General features: G+C 40.6%; 1 protein-coding gene and 1 long non-coding RNA gene across 11 annotated transcripts in view; one reads left to right on the forward strand and one right to left on the reverse strand.

The window, feature by feature from the left end:
* Nucleotides 1–22,457, reverse strand: part of LOC131349118 (adhesion G protein-coupled receptor L3-like) — a 296,639-nt gene that overhangs the window by 89,914 nt on the left and 184,268 nt on the right. For all 10 annotated transcript variants that reach the window (XM_058384515.1, XM_058384522.1, XM_058384514.1 and 7 more), the window contains exons 7-8: nucleotides 6,219–6,572; nucleotides 1,578–1,681 (exon numbers count right to left, since the gene is read on the reverse strand). In XM_058384515.1, coding sequence (XP_058240498.1) covers nucleotides 1,578–1,681; nucleotides 6,219–6,572 — 458 coding nt within the window. The remainder of the gene's footprint in view (nucleotides 1–1,577; nucleotides 1,682–6,218; nucleotides 6,573–22,457) is intronic.
* Nucleotides 17,175–19,020, forward strand: LOC131349119 (uncharacterized). Its single transcript, XR_009204043.1, has 4 exons — nucleotides 17,175–17,390; nucleotides 17,829–17,879; nucleotides 18,586–18,725; nucleotides 18,901–19,020. It is a non-coding gene; the product is annotated as an uncharacterized LOC131349119 (long non-coding RNA).

The following is a 22,457-nucleotide window of genomic DNA, read 5'->3' on the forward strand; positions in this document are numbered from 1 at the left end:
TATAATCAGAAAAACAGACAGGAAGATAGAGAGAGACAGACAGAGAGACGCAATAGATGAACACAGATAGCTAGCTACATAGATAGATAGATAGATAGATAGATAGATAGATAGATAGATAGATAGATAGATAGATAGATAGAGACAGACAGACAGACATATAGATAGATAGATAGATAGATAGATAGATAGATAGATAGATAGATAGATAGATAGATAGATAGATAGATAGATAGATAGATACAGACAGACAGACATATAGATAGATAGATAGATAGATAGATAGATAGATAGATAGATAGATAGATAGATAGATAGATAGATAGATAGATAGATAGATAGATAGATAGATACAGACAGACAGACATATAGATAGATAGATAGATAGATAGATAGATAGATAGATAGATAGATAGATAGATAGATAGATAGATAGATAGATAGATAGATAGATAGATAGATAGATAGATAGATAGATATGCACACTACATAATTAATACTGTTCTGAAGTCTTTTAGGGTAAGAAAACCAAGTTGCCAGTGTTATTCTACTCTTCATTACAAAACCACTCCACATCTCAGATCTCCCTTTTCAAGTCATTCCACAGGTATTTGGGTAGGATTAAGATCTAGGCTCTTACTGAGCCCCAGCTGTAGTTCCGGCTTTTTGAGAATCTGCCCCATGGCGTGATTCTGCCACCACCATGCTTCACTGTCTTGAGTTTTTACACCAAACATATCTTTTACAATTATACCCAGAAGGTTTTACCCTGGTCTTATAAGACCATAATACATTTCGCAGCATGCTTTGGGGTGATTTAAGACAATTTATTTCTTTTTCATGAGAAGGGCATCTGTCTAGCCTTGCATTTTTCTCTCCTGTCCACTCCCCCTCTTCTTTTTTTTGCCTTTTCGCCCTCACCCCTCGGCTCTTTTTTGTCTTCTCTCTATCTCCATCTCCTCTGCCCTCCACCGCTCGCTCTGTCTCTCAGGACTTACTCTGACAGCTTGATCCTCATTTGAAAGTCTAAGTTTCCGCTGTAGGTTGATGGCCGCATCACTCGCACATAAATTTGCCTAACAGAGAATAATAACACCTGCGGTAAAACCCAACTCCCGGCTTATAAATCATTTGTGCCGGGTTAATGAAGTATACATAGACCCCCAAATCCCCACCTCCCACCATAATCACCTGACACTTGTACGAAGCCTCACTTTAAATGAGCCAATTTCTGTACTTCGCTGTTGATCGCTTGGTATTTTTCTCTTCCAGGAAAACAAATAAGGTACAGCAGAGAGTGTTGACTGTCTTTAGGGGATACTTTAAATGAAAAACCGTAGCAAGAACTGAAAGTATTTTTCTTTCTCACTTAAAGATTTTGTATACACACACACACACATACAGCTTTTTGCACTCCATCTGTGCCTCGATATTTTGATAATGGCCCGATATGAGGTTTGAGAATTGAACACTTGGGCAACAATCATAAGTGTTATTGCCCGAAGGTCTCCTGGTGTCCTCAGCTGACCCATCACCATTACACAGATGTAAAGTGTGTGTTTTTGGGATGGTCTTACCTTCTGGCTAATGATGTTCACCCAAGATGAAGTGCAGTTGCTGAGATCAGGACCCTGGAGATCCCACAAGCCTTCGGGACCCATGCACGCAAAGGAGGCATTGCCTAGAGGGGATACATGTAGCACAATACAACTTAGTGTGTGTGTGTATGTGTGTGTGTGTGTGTGTGTCAAGCTTGCTCCAAATTCAGCTTGGAAGTATACAAACATGAAAAAAAGACTCATGAACACAATGTAAAAGCTTTTAAGTGCAGCTGATGATGTGTAATTGTTTTTATACGTAAACAACTGTCACGTTACAGCAAAGGCTTAGGGCAGATTATGCAAACACACGCGCACACAGTCACACACACACACAGTCACACACACACACACACACACACTTACTTCACTGACACGTAGGTGCCCCTGCAAATACATTTACATCTATATATATATATATATATATATATATATATATATATATATATATATATATATATATATATATATATATAGACAGACAGGGTGACACTCTCTGAGGGAGTTGGAAAGATTCGGAAAAAGAAAAGCTAACAGGACAACCTGTTCACGTAGCAGACGTGGGCAGACCCGAAAGCTGGATGTTATGGAAGAGTGGAGGAGTGTGCCAAAATTTTTGCACAGACTCATCAATGTGGAAACTGAGCTGTGTTTGGTGAAAAGCCCTGGTAGCATCATATTGTGAGGGTGTTTGTTACTATAGACTTATCCTAGACAGACAGATAGATAGATAGACAGACAGATAGATAGACATACAGACAGAAAGACAGATAGATAGATAGATAGATAGATAGATAGATAGATAGATAGATAGATAGATAGATAGATAGATAGATAGATAGATAGACAAACAGACAGGCAAACAGACAGAAAGATAGATAGATAGATAGATAGATAGATAGATAGATAGATAGATAGATAGATAGATAGATAGATAGACAGGCAAACAGACAGATAGATAGATAGATAGATAGATAGATAGATAGATAGATAGATAGATAGATAGACAGACAGACAGACAGACAGACAGACAGACAGAGACAGACAGACAGACAGACAGACAGACAGACAGATAGATAGACAGACAGACAGACAGACAGACAGACAGATAGATAGATAGACAGACAGACAGACAGAGACAGACAGACAGACAGATAGATAGATAGACAGACAGACAGACAGACAGACAGACAGAGACAGACAGACAGACAGACAGACAGACAGACAGACAGACAGATAGATAGATAGACAGACAGACAGACAGACAGACAGATAGATAGATAGACAGACAGACAGACAGACAGACAGACAGACAGACAGACAGACAGACAGATAGATAGACAGACAGACAGACAGACAGACAGACAGACATATAGATAGATAGATAGATAGATAGATAGATAGATAGATAGATAGATAGATAGATAGATCTATATAGGTAGACAGTCAGACAGAAAGACTGATAGACAGAAAGACAGATAGATAGACAGAAAAACAGATAGATAGACAACTGCCTTGTGTTTTTCTGCATGAGACAAGCTCTAATTGGTGGCAAGTTTGTGTGTGTGTGTGTGTGTCTGTGTAGTGAATGTTGAGTCTCTCAGAAAAGGTCAAATGCGGCCCCTGATGGGATGAGTCTTTTTCTGACCACTAATGAGGGGCCAATAACACTCTAATGACACATGCATTTCTTGGGTTTTATTTCTGCTCATATATACAGCATGCTTATATATATATATATAAAGCTGGGCAGACTGCTGCTGACCAATGCTGCCCTCCAAACTGTGGAGAATGGCTAATCCCGTTCCTAGGAGCTAATCACGCAAACTAATCACCAGTCATTGAGGCTGGGGTTGGCAAGAAAACTGCAGAAACAAGCCGGTGCAACACAACAGCATGGAGGAAAGGAGGATGAGAAAGTGTGACAACATTAAACTGATATAAAGTTTGACTGACACTTCATTTCCCTCTACCCGAGCCTCTCTTTAGCTTCTAGCAGATAAAGAGGAAAGCAGACACAGAGAGAGAGGAGGGTGAAAAGTGAGACTGAAAAAGTGAGTAAGAAAAGTAGTAGAGAATAGAGAAGACAGCGAGGGCAGGGACGAGGTGATAGACGAAAGGGAAAGGGTAGAAGACAGAACACAAGAGGCAGAATAAAGTGCTGCAGAAGTACAGAGAAGAAAGACAGAGAGATGAAGGGGAATGTGTATATGACAGAGAGACACATATACAGACCTACACACACACACACACACACACACACACTAGTGATTGAGGCTGGAGATCTCCTGGCTCTGATGCTTTGAGTGGTGCTTCTCGTTATCTCAGCGCACGCAGCGTCCCAGCCGACCCACATGCACCACCGATCCGCTAATGAATGGCACGAGCAATAATAGGAGCAACAAACACACACACACACAACATGACAACATGCACACTACCAGACACTTTACACGAAGGCAGTAGCTTGACTCAAAGCCCTCACACTCTATTCAGAAAGTTCCAGAAGTGTTAGAGAAGTCTAATAATGCAGCGGTTTCTAGTTCGGAGGTCAGCTAAACCTTCACAAGCAGGTATAAGACGGAGTTTTGTCTGAAGCTGCTGACTAATTTTCTGTAGCGTCTCTGAAAGCAGCTCTGACTGTTCACTCGTTCTCATATGCTACCTCTTAAATCATAAACGCTTAAACTTGTTTGACTTTGTAAGTGATAACAGGAGCTAACTGGTTCCACAAATATTAGTGACATAACTCTAAATGGATAAAAACTACGATGCTTTGTTCTTTAATAAATGAATGCTGCTGTAGAATAAGAGGTATAAAACATTTCATATTATTCATTATTTTCTTTTCTGGGTTTTATGGATGGATGGATGGATGGATGGCAGGAAGGAAGGAAGGAAAGAAGGAAGGAACAAATGAACGAACAAACAAAAGGAATAAAGAAAGAAATAAATGAAAAGAAGGAAGGAAGGAAGGAAGGAAGGAAGGAAGGAAGGAAGGAAGGAAGGAAGGAAGGAACGAATGAACAAACAAACAAAAGGAATAAAAAAAGAAAGGAATGGAAGGAAGGAAGGAAGGAAGGAAGGAAGGAAGGAACAAACAAACAAACAAACAAATGAAAGGAGGAAAGGAATGGAAGGAAGGAAGGAAGGAAGGAAGGAAGGAAGGAAGGAAGGAAGGAAGGAAGGAAGGAAGGAAGGAATAAAGAATGGAAGGAAGGAAGGAAGGAAGGAAGGAAGGAAGGAAGGAAGGAAGGAACAAAACAAACAAACAAAAGGAATAAAGAAAGAAATAAATGAAAAGAAGGAAGGAAGGAAGGAAGGAAGGAAGGAAAGAAGGAAGGAACAAAACAAACAAACAAAAGGAATAAAGAAAGAAATAAATGAAAAGAAGGAAGGAAGGAAGGAAGGAAGGAAGGAAGGAAGGAAGGAAGGAAGGAAGGAACGAATGAACAAACAAACAAAAGGAATAAAAAAAGAAAGGAATGGAAGGAAGGAAGGAAGGAAGGAAGGAAGGAAGGAAGGAAGGAACAAACAAACAAACAAATGAAAGGAGGAAAGGAATGGAAGGAAGGAAGGAAGGAAGGAAGGAAGGAAGGAATAAAGAATGGAAGGAAGGAAGGAAGGAAGGAAGGAAGGAAGGAAGGAAGGAAGGAAGGAAGGAAGGAACGAACGAACGAACGAATAAATGAACGAACAAACAAACAAAAGGAATAAAAAAAGAAAGGAATAGAAGGAAGGAAGGAAGGAAGGAAGGAAGGAATAAAGAAAGAAAGGAATGGAAGGAAGGAAGGAAGGAAGGAAGGAAGGAAGGAACAAAAACAAATGAAAGGAGGAAAGGAAGGAAGGTGAAAAGAAAAAGAAAGAAAGAAAGAAAGAAAGAAAGAAAGAAAGAAAGAAAGAAAGAAAGAAAGGAGGGAGGGAGATCCCTGTTTGTTTTTGCTGTGTTCATTTAATTTCAATCAAACATTTGATGATATTTTGTGGAAAATTAATAAATCAGCTTGCAAATGTCTTAAGCTTTGTGTGTGTTTGTGTGTGTGTTTGTGTGTGTGTTTGTGTGTGTGTGTGTGTGTGTGTGTTTGTGTGTGTGTTTGTGTGTGTGTTTGTGTGTGTGTTTGTGTGTGTGTTTGTGTGTGTGTGTGTGTGTGTGTGTGTGTTTGTGTGTGTGTTTGTGTGTGTGTGTGTGTGTGTATGCCTGAATTAACCCTGCACTAGCTGAATCAGAGGTCAGTATTTTCAGCCCATAACAACGTCCATGGCACTGAATTACTGACTGAAGAAAATCCTTCTCCTCAACTCATCTCTGGAGACAAACAGATTTCAGTGAGGGCTTTTTGGTTAAACATCTTGTCCTTTTTTCCTCTTTCTCTCTGCTAGCATTATCCATGTGTCCTTGTATGTGATTTACTGAGAAAGAGAACAATTGTGAGGTTAACCCTGGGTACTGTTTTTTCCTTTTTCTGCTCGACCTACTGAGATTAAACCTGTATTGTATATGGTACAGTTGGGCTGTATATAGATGAGGCAGAGTCAAAAATAATTTATCTGTCTGTCTAAATACAATTTAATCTCTATTAAGATTGTATTACTTAATTAATTATATATGGCATTTGTTACCTATTGTTCCGAAGGGGCATAGCTGTGTAGCGGTGATGCCCTGGCGAGTTTTGGGCCAGGTTAGCTCCGCCTCCACAGTCGGGTTACAGAACTCCGCAGCGTAGTTGGGCAGGACAGAGGAAGGAGGTGGGCGTGTACTGGAAAGGGGCCCTGCGCCTCCCGGAGATCGGAGCTCAACGGTGGTAGTGTGCGCCCTCGGAGTGAACACGCTAAGAGCCGGGGATCTGGTAGAGCTAGAGGTGGTGGTTGTAGTGGTAGAGGTGGCGGCTGTGGACACTGTAGTCGGGTTGGTGGTCGTCCTGGTGGTGGTGGTGGTGGTGGTGTCCATGAAGACGTGAACCGACGAAGACGACTCTGTGGAGGCAGAAGGAGACGAAGTCAGTTGAGGATGCTGATGGACTAGCAAGAAGTAAATAGATTTAGGTTTGTATTTGGAGCACGACTGCTTCCTGAGTCGCAACTCATCATGGTCTCTGAGACTGCAAGAGGAAAAATGAGAGATAGCGAGAAAGAGAAAGAGATAGAAACAGATACACAGCGGGAGGGAGAGAATGAGAGGGAGAGGGAGAGAAAGAGAGAGAAAGAGAGAGAGAGAGAGAGAAGCGTCAGCTTCAAATCAGCCGTTCAATTAGACTTGACAGGTTTCTACATGGGCCTCTTACCAGTTGACTTCACAAACAACGTACATACACACCCAAAGAGAGAGACAGCTACAACATGTTCAGTATACACACACACACGCACACACACACACACACACACACACGCAGAGGCACTCTAGTTAGGCTAACAAATCAATAAGAATGTTCAACATTGCCTGTAGTACAAAGTGAACTGGAGGGAAAGATGCCTTCCACAAATACCCGTTTCCCCTCGCCTTCTCTTTTCCTGTCCATTTCCCTCTTGCATGTACAGCCCTCTTTTTGTTTCTGATACAAATGCCGTCTGGACTTAGCGAAAGGACGCAACATGGAGCACCAGAGCAAAAAATCAAACAGTATAAGCATGCATGACCTTGAGTAACAGCAACAATGTCATTCATGTGAGAACATAATCAGACAAATAGTGAGCAAGTCCTACACAATCCAGATACCTCAGATACCAGGTTGTCCAACATGGCTGACATGAAGTTGGTCAATTTGCAAAGCAGTGCGTGTTTCCATGGTAACTGCTCTTACTTCCTGTGGACGGGGGAAAAATTAAGAAAACTTGGCTCCTTTTTTATCCGCGCGTCCCCGAAATCACCCGGGATAGCAATTTCAATCATCTTGAAACAACCTTGACCGTCCCAAGTACTACTTTTTTCTTATATTAAGAATTATAACTTGTAAAAGAACAAATCACTTCAGGCCAGCACAAAGCTTTAGGCTGTTGTCAATCAAAACGGTCACGGTAGGCGAGCTGGCAAGTAGACTGACGTTAATGTTAACATAATAGCTAGCTGCTGTTTGGCTGAACAATACAGTCTGACAGAATTTGTTTCCCAGCATAGTACTTTTACGCGCATTGTCAGAGGTGATGACGGCTCTTCACGTCTCCCTTCGAGTCTCTATTCTTTTTCCTGGAATAAATCTCAGCATACTCTGTTCCAATAGCTATCAACGTACGTAGGATGAACTATTAACTGTTAAATACCTTTAACCTCTTTTTTATTTAAATTATTTTCCTGCATTCTGTACAAAGACAGCAAGACACAATGGACCTCATTTGATCATATCTGAAGGTATGAGAGAAATGATATCCTGGAAGCAGATTGTACCTGGGACAGTCATTAATGTTGAGCTCTGTGTGTTTACTCGACACCATGGTAGATTAGTTAAGCGTCAATTTCTGATCCTATGGCTAATATCAATGCTGACCGCATCTGAGAAATAAAACAGACCATAACACACACAGACAGAGAGAGACAAACACATACACACACCTACACACAGGCACAGTAATTGCAAAATAAGGAGCTGAAATTAATTTTGCCAGCAGCACTTTATGAGGCTGCACTGAGCATCTAATTGAGACAGACAGAAAGAAGGGGGGGATGTAGACAGGGAAAAAGGAAGAAAGACAAGAAGAAAGAGAGGGAGTGAATAATCATTTTAAAATGAGGCAAAGGTCAAATCTACAAGGATGGGTGTCTACAAAATTAACCACCAACAGCAACATCATTAAGCACCAACACACTATACCAAACACTAACACTTATCCCCACCCGTAACATTGTATTTACCAACATTCATAATCAGTCCCCATCCATTACTAATATTCACTATCACCAATATTCGGGATCAAACACCGAAGTTCATCACTAAACTCCATTAACCATGTTTACCATCTACATCTACCATCAGTGGTCAACATCCTCCATCAAAAATCCAACAAAACCAGCCATCACCTTCAAACACACCACAATTTACCATCATTGGTCAACAATGTCCATCAAATCCATCAAAAACAGCCATCACCTTCAAACACACCAAAATTTACAATCAGTGGTCAACACTGTCCTTCAAATGCATCAAAAACAGCCATCACCTTCAAAAACACTTATGTCTACCATCAGTGGTCAACATCATCCATCAGAAATCCACCAAAAACAAGCCATCACCTTCAAAAACACCTACATCTACCATCAGTGGCCAACATCCATAAATCCACCAACTTAAAAAATTGCCATCACCTTCAAACACACCTACATTTACCACCAGTGGTCAACATCCTCCATCAAAAATCCACCAGAAGCAGCCATCACCTTCAAACACACCTACATTTACCACCAGTGGTCAACATCCTCCATCAAAAATCCACCAAAAACAGCCATCACCTTCAAAAACACCTACATCTACCATCAGTGGTCAACATCCTCCATCAAAAATCCACCAAAAACAGCCATCACCTTCAAAAACACCTACATCTACCATCAATTGTCAACATTCTACATCTAAATCCAGCAAAAACTGACAACACTTTCAAAAACACCTACATCTACCATCAGTGGTCAACATATTCCATCAAAAATCCACCAGAAGCAGCCATCACCTTCAAACACACCTACATTTACCATCAGTGGTCAACATCCTCCATCTAAATCCACCAGAAGCAGCCATCACCTTCAAACACACCTACATTTACCATCAATTCTCAACATCCTCCATCTAAATCCACCAAAACCAGCCATCACCTTCAAAAACACCTACATCTACCATCAATTGTCAACATCCTCCATCTAAATCCACCAGAAGCAGCCATCACCTTCAAACACACCAAAATTTACCATCAGTTGTCAACATCCTCCATCTAAATCCACCAAAACCAGCCATCACCTTCAAAAACACCTACATCTACCATCAGTGGTCAACATCCTCCATCTAAATCCACCAACTTAAAAAAACAGCCATCACTATTCATGATTAAAGAAAGAAAAAAGACTAAAATACACCATCATACACCAAAATCCATCACCATCAAAAACCTGTATTTACTATAAACACATCACATTCACCATCAAACCCTGTGAAACCCAACATTTATCAATAAACACCGTCATCCGCTGCCATATTCCATCCCATAATATTACAATCCTGTCAGCTTTCTTCAAAAAATAAAAAATAATAATGCACTAACAATAACAAGCCAAAATAACCCCAGTGTGAAGAGGGAAAGATTTCTTGAAACTTTTCACTGATCACACACAGGTGCAGCTCTCAAACACAGTCTCGGGGTTTGTTGACGTTCGGTGGAGAATTTTTGTGCTGGCACGCTCGGAGCTTTAGTTACCCTGTCAGCTCTGAAATACCCCTGACCCGTTTTGCTGAACCTTTGGGTCCATTTCACTTTTCAAACACTTCAAACTACATTGAATTGCACAGAAGAGGCACATGGGCCCAGAGCCAGTGTCTTGCTCACATATATACACACACACACACACACACACACACACACACACACACACACACACACACCATGCAACACCATACACACATCTATACTGCTGAACATAAAGACTAATGGATATATTTAATAAAGCAAAAGTGCAATTCATAAAAAATGACTGAAATCAAGCAATCTAGAGAAAAACAATTGAAATAGGAAGTAAGAAAAACAAGCTTGTTTGCTGACGTTAACATGGAAGAGGTGTGTGTATGTGTGTGTGTGAGAGAGAGAGACACTCCGGCACACTGTAATTCCCCCTACCAGTCATGTCATTCACACGTTTGTCTGTGGAAAGTGATAATTATGGCACTTCCATCTGTCTGGTGACCATATGCAAGCACTAAAAGAACAGCTACAGAGGGAGAGTTTCGTTAATACGTAACGAGAGAGAACAAGAAAACCGGGTTGTGGAACATATCCATATGCTCCGACGAAAGATTAGCGGAGGAAAATGGATTCTTAATGAGGAATCTACAGAAAAGCCTTCAACCTAAGAAGCGAAACTTCTGTTATTTCTATTTCAAGTCATTACTAAACACTAGGAAAGATATATATATATATATATATATATATATATATATATATATATATATATATATATATATTTTCCACTATAATATAATACACGGCACAAACATTTCAGAAGAAACTCATCCTACATCATTTAAATTGATGCTTATTATGCTACATCAACCATCAGATATGGGTTCCTCGAGGGTTCTTTGGCTACGTCTTGGATTCCCTAAAGGAATTTTATTTGGAGTGCTGAATGGGAAACATTTTGATATAAGGTTCTACATAGAATGTTTAATAGTCTCCCAACGAGAAATGCATGCCAGTTTTATACTAGGACGTATAAAATATTGTATTTTACAAATCCCTCCTTTGATTTCCAACCAAAAACAAACCCAATCAATTTTTAAGAGAATGTTGTAAAAACTTCAGTATTCGCCATCATCCAAAATTCCACAAAACGTTGTGGTTTTCAAGCTTTGCAGAATCCCAAAGTCTTCTTTCTGACTTCCTTGACTTCTTTCTCATTTTCCTAGTATTCTTTTATTAGTATTCTAACATTTAAAAAAAGATCCGATTATAAGAACTGACAGGGAACACCAATTATGCCGCATCATCCTGCAACGGCGTTTTTCCATCCGCAAGCCTAAGCTTCATTCCAGCAAATTTGAAGCTTTAAAGATTTCAACCTTGCCTTAATTATGCCCACCTCTCCTCATCTTCCCGCAGCAAGGAAATTAAGACACACTTCCTTCACCGCTAGGAAGGCCTCATTACTATGCAAGCAGGCCTTGTCATTTTTAATGACTCGCCACATCAAGGAGGACCAGTCTAACTTCGTTAGCGTTTAATTTAGCCACCAACAGTGCAGGAGGTCCTTTTTCGTTAGTCAAAACAATCGTTCTTGGGTATTCCACAGCTGGATCTCATGTCAGTGCTGCACGGCAGCTCGAATGAGTCAGCTGTCAGAGGGGCCACAGTTCCACAGAATAAAATGATCCCCTGTCAGCTCATATATATCGCTATATGGAGGAGAGAGGGGGCATTGCTTTTCAATTTATTCATTAACTAAAAATGCTAACAAACTAACAAACATCACTAATTGGAATGAATCAGCACATAAAACATTCACTGCTATTCACCATCAAATATCAATATTCACCATCATACACCAACGTATAGCTCAAAACACCAATATTAACCATTAAACACCAACATGCACCTTCTACACCAGTATTAACCACCAAAACCCAACATATAGATTCAAACACCAAAATTCACCAAGCAACAATATTAACCATCAAACACTAAAATATAGATTCAAACACCAGAATTCACCACCAATCACCGGCATTCACCAACAAACACCAATATTAACGATCAAACACCAACATATAGCTCCAAACACCAATATTCACCATCAATCATTAACATTCATTATCAAGAACCAATATTAACCATCAAACACAAACATACTGATTCAAACACCGATATTCACCACCAAACACCGGCATTTACCAACAAAGACCAAAGTCCACCAACAAACTATTAACCATGAAACATCAACATATATCTATAAACACCAAGATTAACCACCAATCACCAACACTCACCAACAAACACCAATATTAACCATGAAACATCAACATATATCTATAAACACCAAGATTAACCACCAATCACCAACACTCACCAACAAACACCAATATTAACCATTAAACACCAACATATAGTTCCAGACACTAATATTCACCATCAAATACCAACATTCACCAACAAACACCAACATTAACCATCAAACACCAACATTTGCCAACAAACACCAACATTAACTATCAAACACCAACATTACCCACTAAACACCAACATTAACCACTATACACCAACATTAACCACTATACACCAACATTAACTATCAAACACCAACATTAACCACTATACACCAACATTCGCCAACAAACACCAACATTAACCACTATACACCAACATTCGCCAACAAACACCAATATTAACCATTAAACACCAACATATAGTTCCAGACACTAATATTCACCATCAAATACCAACATTCACCAACAAACAACAACATTAACCATCAAACACCAACATTCGCCAACAAACACCAACATTAACTATCAAACACCAACATTACCCACTAAACACCAACATTACCCACTATACACCAACATTAACTATCAAACACCAACATTAACCACTATACACCAACATTCGCCAACAAACACCAACATTAACCACTATACACCAACATTCGCCAACAAACACCAACATTAACCATCAAAAACCAACACTCACCAACAAACATTAATATTAACCATCAAAAGTCAACATATAGCTATAAACACCAACATTTCCCATTACACACCAACATTAACCATAAAAACCAACCCTAACATCCATCAACCACCTACATTTAAATTCAATTCTCAATACCTACCACCAAACACCAATCTTCACCATCAAGCTACAAACCACAACACCAACATTCACCATGATCATTCCAAATATCACCACCAGACATCACAAGTCAACCAACAAACAGCTACATTTAATAACAACAGTCAGCATTTATCACCAAACTCCAATATTTACAACCAAATACCAACATTCACCATCGAACACCAAAATCTATAATAATATCAGACATTAAAATCAATGATTAAACACCCACTGACAATCAACATCCGCCACCAACTACCACCATTCACTAATAAACACCAACACCGACCCACTTACACCGATAATATAATACAACAATGGGAATGAACCAGTTCTTGTTTATTCCAGAGTTGGATTTCATTTCAGGGTACTATGCCAGCTTGAATGAATCAAGCGTCAGTGGAGGCACACTTCTTTAACATAGTTAAAACGATGCTTTAAAACGATCTCCTGTCAGCTCATATAGAAGGATACATGGAGGAGACAGAACCTAGATTGCAATTCTCAGTTCTAGTGGGCTCAGGGTCAACATCCAGAGGCTCCACATGTGGACTAAATTAGGTCAATTACCTTCTGGCTGCAGTGCATTTTCAGAGCTCGGGCCCCATTCCTAGGTTACATGGCTGTCATTTCTTGTGTTTGACATGTGCCCCCTAAACACTGGGAGATGGCGGCGGTAGGCTATGACATATGAGGTGAAGCTTTACTCTGCCGAGGGGGAGGTCAGGACGCAGGATTAGCATATTACAAGGAGACTTTCAGTCACAAAAGCTAACCTGAATACCAAATAAGCCTATGGGAGGTAAGCACTTATAATAATTGGTACTGTTGCTAATATTGCTAATGTTCCTAAAAATAATTAGATGTCTGGGTAGTATAGATATGGTAGATAATATTTTTGCCCTGTTTGTTTTATTTATTTATTATTATTTAAAAATTTATTTTAAAAAAAGGTGTCAAAAAGGTTTGATTTGGGGTTTTGAGGTTAAGGCTAGGTTTTATAGCATAGTATTTATTAGGAAGACAAATGTGTGTGTGTGTGAGTGTGTGTGTATGAGAGAGAGAAGATAAAGAAAGAAATGATAAAGCTACTGTCACCTCTGTCAATGACAGACTCTAAAACTTTCACGTCAGGAATGCCATTTCTGACTAGCATTAGCACACAACTTTAGCGCTGACAGCTAATCTCAATACCCAAGAAGCCTAAGCAAACTGTTAACACTAGACTTGAATTATTGTTAACGTTGCTAACTACTGCCACTAACACTGAATAAAAGTCTGGATAATAGATAATAGCTAATAGCTAACAGCGAACATCAGTGACAGACCCTAAATCTTTCACCTAGCATTAGTGATTAGCATTTACAGCTAGCTTCACACCATGGGAGTGATGTTCATTTGGGAATATAATGTGACATGATACACTGCTAATGACCTGAACCAGGTCGCTGTTTACAGTTTAATTGGTCAAGCTGCCTTCATTAGATAAGCAGGGGACAAGGAAACGGTGTGACGTATACACACACACACAAACACACACACACACACACACACACAATCAATCAATACACTCTCACAAACATCTACCTTCATTAATAACGTTTCTGATTAGCTGTTATTATCTCTATTTGCATTCCTCTTTCTCTCCCTCTCTCTCTCTGTCTCTCTCTCTCTCTCTCACACACACACACACACACACACACTCCTTTTCTTTAAATGCCAACACTGTCTGTTGGGTAAATCAATCACTTCAGCAAACCTTCACTACGACTTCCTGTTTCACAAAGCTAATGCTTCAAGTTACAGAATCAAATCCCGAGTCTCACGCGGACTTTAAATTACCTCAGAGTTAACGTTAGCGATCAGTTTTAACAGCCTGGAAGCGTCACTGTGGGTTTTGCAGCCGTTATCAGAAACAAATGGCACTGAATTATGCCACCAATTAAATTAGCAGAAACACGGTTGGCGTGAAAGAGTGTAACACATGTAAGTAGGTGGCTCTCTGAAACTTCTCCAATGTTCTTTATCGAATGATAAATAAGTGATTCTGGGGGAAAGAAAAAAGAAAAATGTCAAACTTTACTCATGAACGTGGTCAGCAAGTCATCTTTGAATCATTTGAGCAGTTTGTCCACGCAAAAAAAACCCACTTTCTTTCTTACATACTGAATTCTTTTCAGTACTGAAGTAGAAAAATCCTCAAGATCTAATTCAGCTTTGACATGACATGGACCTGATTCAGTTTAGCGAAAGCTGCTCTTTCAGGTGTTGTTTTTCAGGGGTTGGGCTTGTCTCCTTAGTTCTAGTGAAAGGAACTTGTAGCATACAAAGACATTTTGGACAATTTCATCCTCCCAACTTTGTTTGAGGATGACCCCTTCCTGTTCCAACATGACTGTACACCAGTACACAAAGCAAGGTCCATAAAGACATGGATGAGTGAGTCTGGTGTGGAGGAACTTCACAGAGTCCTGATCTCAACCTGATAGAACACCTTTGGGATGAATTAGAGGGGAGACTGTGAGAGACTCTCGTCTAACATCAGTGCCTGATTTTACAAATGTGCTTCTAGAGGAATGGTTAAAAATTCCCATAAACACACTCGTAAACATTGTGGAAAGCCTTCCCAGAAGAGTTGAAGCTGTTATAGCTGCAAAGGGTGGGGAAACTACATATTATATTCATGTGCATGTAAAGGCAGATGTCACAGTTTTGTCGTGGCTCGCAATCACCACTCTAATTCATCCCAAAGGTGTTCTATGGGGTTGAGGTCAGGACTCTGTGCAGGCCAGTCAAGTTCCTCCACACCAAACTCCCTCATCCATGCATGAAATTGTCCAAAATGTCTTGGTATGAAGCTGAAGCATTAAGAGTTCCTTTCACTGGAACTAAGGGTCCAAGCCCAACCCCTGAAACACAACACCTGAATTCAATGATTTGGAGGGGTGTCCCAAAACTTTTGGCAATATAGTGTAACTCTTCTAAATCTAACTAGTTGCATTTGATTATATACACTATTATTTATAACTTATACATTTCCCATCTCTCTCTCTCTCTCTCTCTCTCTCTAATTTGTTGGAATATTAGCAAAGCACTGTACAAGCTACATGAAAGAAATGATAAAGCTACTGTCACCTCTGTCAATGGCAGACACTGAAACTTTTACCTCAGGCTAGCCAATTCTGACTAGCATTAGCACACAGCTTTATCACTAAAAGCTAATCTGAATACCTAAGAAGCCTAAGCAAATTATACTAAGGAAATTTGAAAATGGGTGCATTAATATTAATCCGAGCAATCATTCCACGTGACCATTTGAAGAAAATTTTTTACAGATCTGATTCTAGTGCCGCTTGTCAAGTTGTTGCTTGCTACCTTTGCTAAAATCCCTGCTTTCTCTCACATGTAGTATACATAGAAAATATACTGTTGCTCGCTAGTCTGAATGTAGGGTTATTCACTTTAAGCTGCTCATTTAATAGAGGTACAATTTGTGCTGCGTCCATTTATTTCCAACTGGACGCCGAGTTCATTCACCCGGGTGATCACACATGACTCTTTGACAAAAGAAAGAGAAGAAAAGCTAAAACACTCAGCCCTCAAGGCCTCTGAACAGACTGTCCGAGATCTAAATCTGGAGATAAAAGTCATCTGCTGGTTGAATAATAACGGGCAATTCAGAAACGTCTGCAGCACTTCCGCCGGGCTACACAATGCGTCATGTGGAAACTTCAAAAGCTGAAAGTATCTCCGAGAACTTTGTGTGAAATCATCTGAGAGAATCTAAAAAAATATCATCAGAGAAAAGGGAGGGAGAGGAATAGGAGGGGGTGGGGGTAGGGGAGTGAGGGAAGAGAGAGAGATGGGGGAGTGAGGGAAGAGAGAGAGAGAGAGCGAGAGAGAGATAGGGGAGTGAGGGAAGAGAGAGAGAGATGGGAGAATGAGGTAGTGAGGGAAAAGAGATAGAGAGAGAGATGGGGGACTGTGGGAAGAGAGGGAGAGGGAGAGAGAAAGAGAGATGGGGGAGTGAGAAAAGAGAGAGAGAGAGAGAGTGTTGAAGGAAAAGAAAGGTAATGTTTGTACGCTATAATTACTTTGAGAGTGCTTACCAAAATCCAGGGTTTCTAAGCTGCTTTACAGAATACACTCGCAGTCGCAGTCACACACCTTCACACACACACACACACACACACACATACAATACACTGCATGTTTGTATGCTAGTTAAGCATTCTGGAGCTGAAGGAGCTGTCAGCAAGAGGAGCGATTTCCGAGGTGAGTGGCGCACTGCACAATGACACAACCACTCCAGGACACGAGGACAGACCCCGAGAGGACTGGAGACTCTTACCAGAGCTGCCATTTTCCCCACTCTATGTCTTTCACACGTGCATATACAAGACACAAAACACACACACAGATGGCAGCCTGAGCTTACGACATGCGAATGCCAGACAGCGAGTGTGTGTATGTGTGGGGGGACTCGCATGCCAAACAGACCGCGGCAGGTGCCATGATCCGCAGATGGCAGAGATTAAGAGGTCTCAAGCTCAAAGATAGTGGACAGACAGTGACAAGAGAGAGAGATAGATAGATAGATAGAGAGAGAGATAGAGAGAGAGGAAATACAGCCTATAAATAATTATTAGAGCATGCTGGACTGTATTTGTGGTGTGTGAACATGAGATTGGGTTCAAGACCATCTTATTTCAGACCAAGTCAAGACCAAGATGGGGTTCAAGAGAAGAGAGCATGACAACAGGGGTAAGATCAAGACGAGACCCACACCACTCATGTCGAGACCATGACCAGTGAATTTGACCTAAATCTTTTTGACCTAACATGAAATTTCCATACTGCAGCTTTAATATGAATCATATTATACAAATAAGTAAAGACATACAAAGGCTCAACTTTCTGTCTTCAAACGTAGCTGTTATTACACCTAATTGTGCTGTATTATTATGAACGTAAAAAGGTAAAGAGATTTGAAGCATTAGTACAGGATCTCTGAAGTGTGGTTACAAGACCAAGACAGGTACCACAATTTCCACAATCGACTGTTGCCACCTTCGTAACAACCCAGAAATTTTAGCTTTATAAAGTCAGTATCTGTGACTATCATCGTATAGGTCAGGGCTTCTTCACGTCTCCACAAATTAACATAAGCCATCATCAGCACAAGAAATAATCGAACAGTAATAATGATCCCGTTTTGCCGTTTGCACCATTTTCTCACTCGAGTGCCACACAGGAGCGGTTATTAAAAAATGGTGAACGTTTAGCCGCAGTCAATATCCGTAATGCCTCTCAGAGCCGCACTAGAGCGAGTAATGGAGCAAGTAAATCCCAGTGGAAACTGCAGGACACTAATCATTCTGCCTGGGTGTGTCCTCCAGCTGTCTCTATAAGGTCTGTACCGTCACTTTCAGAGACTCTGTCATTGTCCTTTTATCTTTCTGATTTCAAGTATGCGCTGGCGATGTCATTACATCACACTAACGACGCGATGAGAGAAGAAAGGAGAGAAAAGGTCAGCCAGGTGGATTCCAAGGGTCAGCCGTAACGGAGCGAAGAGAAGGGAAGGGTCAGAGATGACAGGCGGATGAGGTAAGTCGGAGTTCTCTCCCTAAGAAGTCGTCTTCATTACCGCACTGGAAATGAGTTTCTTCTAGAAAGATGGTCTTGTTAAGACACAGCTAAGACAAGTGAAGAAGCAGTCAGGATTGACCTGGTTCACCTGACTCAACTAGAGTGTTTGTGAAAGTGTGTGTTTTCTCTCCAGGTTTCACTCAGGGCCTTTGTCGATGTTTCCCACGGAGACAGCAAAACAAAGAGGATGAATAATGATCTGATGCGTGATGGGATGAGCATGAACGCAGCATGCACACTCGAGCCCAGAACAAAACCTCTTCTCTGGAAGAAAAAAAATCAGTCATTGTAAAATAAAGATACAAGACGCTCTCATAAACAATACCTCTGTACAATTCCTCTGTGGTGTTGGCGAAAATGTGGAGTGGGTTTTTTTATTGTTGTTTTTGCTTTTGGGTTATATTTCTCATCTGCCCAAAACTTTCCAAATTCAAGATGAATGATGAGTGATTCAAGTATTTTATTTTATTTTTTTTAAAAAAGGAGGGATGGGGAGGGTCACGTGAGGTTATTGCTGTGGAGATGAGGATCATCAAACTTGGAATGCAGGAACGTTGAGAGAGAGAGAGAGAGAGAGACAGAGAGAGAAAGAGAGAGAGAGAGAGGGAGGGGAAAGAGACAGCACTCAACTCGCTGACCTTGGAGTTTGCTCTGAATCCGATTAAACCGAGAACAAAGAAGCAGAGCTAAATTCTGTGCTAAGTTTCATCGACGAAACACTTTTACCAGGTTCACCTTCTCGCACCTGCGTCTTGTACCTGCTCTCTTCGGATTTAGAAAAAAAATGTGTGCCGCAAGCAATTTATGTTCAGCGCTTAGATACGCTTGATGAGTTTTGTGAAAGACAACTTCCAGACTACTTCTATCTTACCTCGACGATCATTCGTGGATCCTGATGCTTAGAATTCATAACTGGTCCGAGATGACCCAGATGTCGTTTGAGCCGCTGGTATAAAAGACTTCTAACTTCTTATAAAAGGTTCATTTAGAGCAGTTTCTTAGAACGGGGATGTAAGGTGCAATCAGATCTATTTCATCTTCCATAAGACGGTTTTTAATAGAATGTCACTACTGGGTTCCAGAGAAGTCACAAGGCTTTGTAAGAAACAACACAGCTTGGGATGTGCTGTTATAGAAAAATAATGAAAGCACATCCTGAAGTGTAGCGGATTATTCATCTTATTCCACATCAATATGCCAATGCATAATACATCTAATTCATCTATGTTGCTATGTTGCAGTGTCTGGAATTAGTTAATTGTGTAGCGCCACAAGGAAATGTCAAGGTCATTCTAGCCATCACTCACAAAGGCAAGTACAAAAAAAACAAACAAACTGAGGTATTATACACTGTAGACATGGGTTTATTAGATTTACCAGTTTGGTACCTAATAAACTGACACATCACTGCACTATGGATACATCAATTTCTAATGATCTTGGTTCATTTTACTCAGGTCCTTGAATGTGTATGTATTGCAGGTCTACAGATACACACACACACACACACATACACCAGTGGAGCCACAGCTGCTCTGGGAGTACATGCCCGATGCTAGGATGCTCTGTGTTGCAAGCTCCAGTGAGCAGGCAGATCAGTCTTACACACCTACAGGGCACAGGTGACATTGGGCCTGCTACACACACCAGTCTGTATTTACACAAGCACACACACATTCTTGGTACACTCAGTAAACGCTGCTTTTCGTTAAGTACAACACTGTGTAGGCCAGTTCATTTCCAGTGAGAGGAAATTTGGCACTATATAGTTAGGTCACCTTCTGAGCCCCACGTAGCTAATGTGTATAAGAACAGCATTTTGAACACTTTCACTTAATAAGCAGTGGCAAGAACTGTGGCCCCCATGGTTGCATCTCTACATGGCAAGCCAAACCGGAAGCAATTAGATACACAATGGCTACTACCCTGCTGCTTGAGGAGGGGGGTATGCGCACCTCAGACATACCTCAGACAAACCCGTGCAAAACCATTATCCCTTTTGTTAATACACAGGCAAAGAAGTAAAGGAGACAGATACTGAGAGAAATATTGAAATGCATACAACTTTCCAGAGGATATGTAGATAAATTGAACATGTAGAGATGATGGTACTGGGGTGCAAATTTGGTCTGACAAGTTAGTGGGACAAATGAATTTCTGCAATTAGATTTCGGCCAATTCTCCTCCTCTAGCCAGCTGTCCCCTATCATACTACATCTACCAACCTGCAAGGGTCAAGCTAACAAGTGCGACCACATTTTTTCAACTGGCAGAGTCACACTCTCAGAGGAAAGCGCAATCCACCATCCTCTGCATAAACGACCTCACAGATGCCCACGATTGGCTAGTGTTGCTGTGATTGACAGGGGACCAACCCAGAGAGCATGGCCAATTTTTGCTTGCTTGCACTTCCAGTCACAGATGGCTGTCAAGATTTGAACTCATGATCTCTAGGTGAGCGCCTTCCGACCACTCGAAATCCCCACTAATCAGTTTCAGTTTTAAACAATAATCCCAACAGATTTGATCTTGGCAAAAGTTGGAGTGGCCCCGTTTTGGGAAGCAATTCACTTTTCAGTACAGGTTACAGTCCAAGTTTACAGCTGAGCTGTGACAGTCCTGGTATTTCAGTCTTCTGATCGCTGGCTCAAACTCGGAGAAAAAGTAACAGTGCAAACTTCAGAAACGCTGTGCGCTATTTCAAACTCACTAATAGGCATTGACCTGCTACCTATCAGATGCTAAGCAAGTGCTTTACAATTTGAGCTAATTCCCAAGTCACCTCACACGAAGATGAAACAATGAACAGGTATCGCATGGAAGCTAAGTAAATGTACTAATGGCTGCTTTTAAAGCTTCAAAAGATGCTCTCATTGTCAGGAAGGAATAATGAAGTGGTTTCCAGCCTGATTGAAAAAGTAATTCAACATCTAAACACTCATTCATTCTTTCTTTAATGCTGGCTGCTATCAGGATAGCACAACTAAATAAATAAATTCAAACAGGCAATAGCAATTACAGTGGCTCTGCAGAGAAAGAACAATCCAGTGCCAGAATAACCGCAGCAAGCAATTAGAACTTCTTTTAATCAACTGGATGCTTTTTTCCCTACTTTTTTTTGTGCTGGTGAGACTTCAAATGGTTCACCAGTGTAATTACTCTAGAGAAGTAGCAACGTTTCTCTCACAGCTGCCAGGCATGTTTATTAGTAATAGCAAAAAAAAGAAAGAAAATGAACGTCACACTTAGAGGAATCATAATTACCACCAAATAATTACCGCAAGCTCACACAGAAATGTGAACAGAAAAAGAGACACAATAACAATCCGGTTTTCGGGTGTTTTTATGAAGTTCTATTAAGCATAAGGAACTAAAAAGATATATTTCTAGGTGTTAACGTTGCTCCCTGCTCCAATTAGAGTTCATTCAAAAAGAAACACTGCTAGCATGCCTAACCCCCTCAACCCTGCCCCACTCAGCATTAGCAACACTTCAGGCAAAGCTTTTGCTAAAACCACCAATTACCCAAGAACATTTCCTGCCCTTGCAACCCACTCACTCAACGCACTGCATTTCTCGAGTGAACTAAAGCATACAAGAACTATTTTCACCTCTTGCCCTGAATGACCTCGACTCTACTGGTCCGTTAAAACACTTCCACAAATTTGTTATGAATCAAGAAAGGTCAGG

Source organism: Hemibagrus wyckioides, linkage group LG29 (assembly GCF_019097595.1).
Source record: "Hemibagrus wyckioides isolate EC202008001 linkage group LG29, SWU_Hwy_1.0, whole genome shotgun sequence".
NCBI classification, from domain to species: domain Eukaryota; kingdom Metazoa; phylum Chordata; class Actinopteri; order Siluriformes; family Bagridae; genus Hemibagrus; species Hemibagrus wyckioides.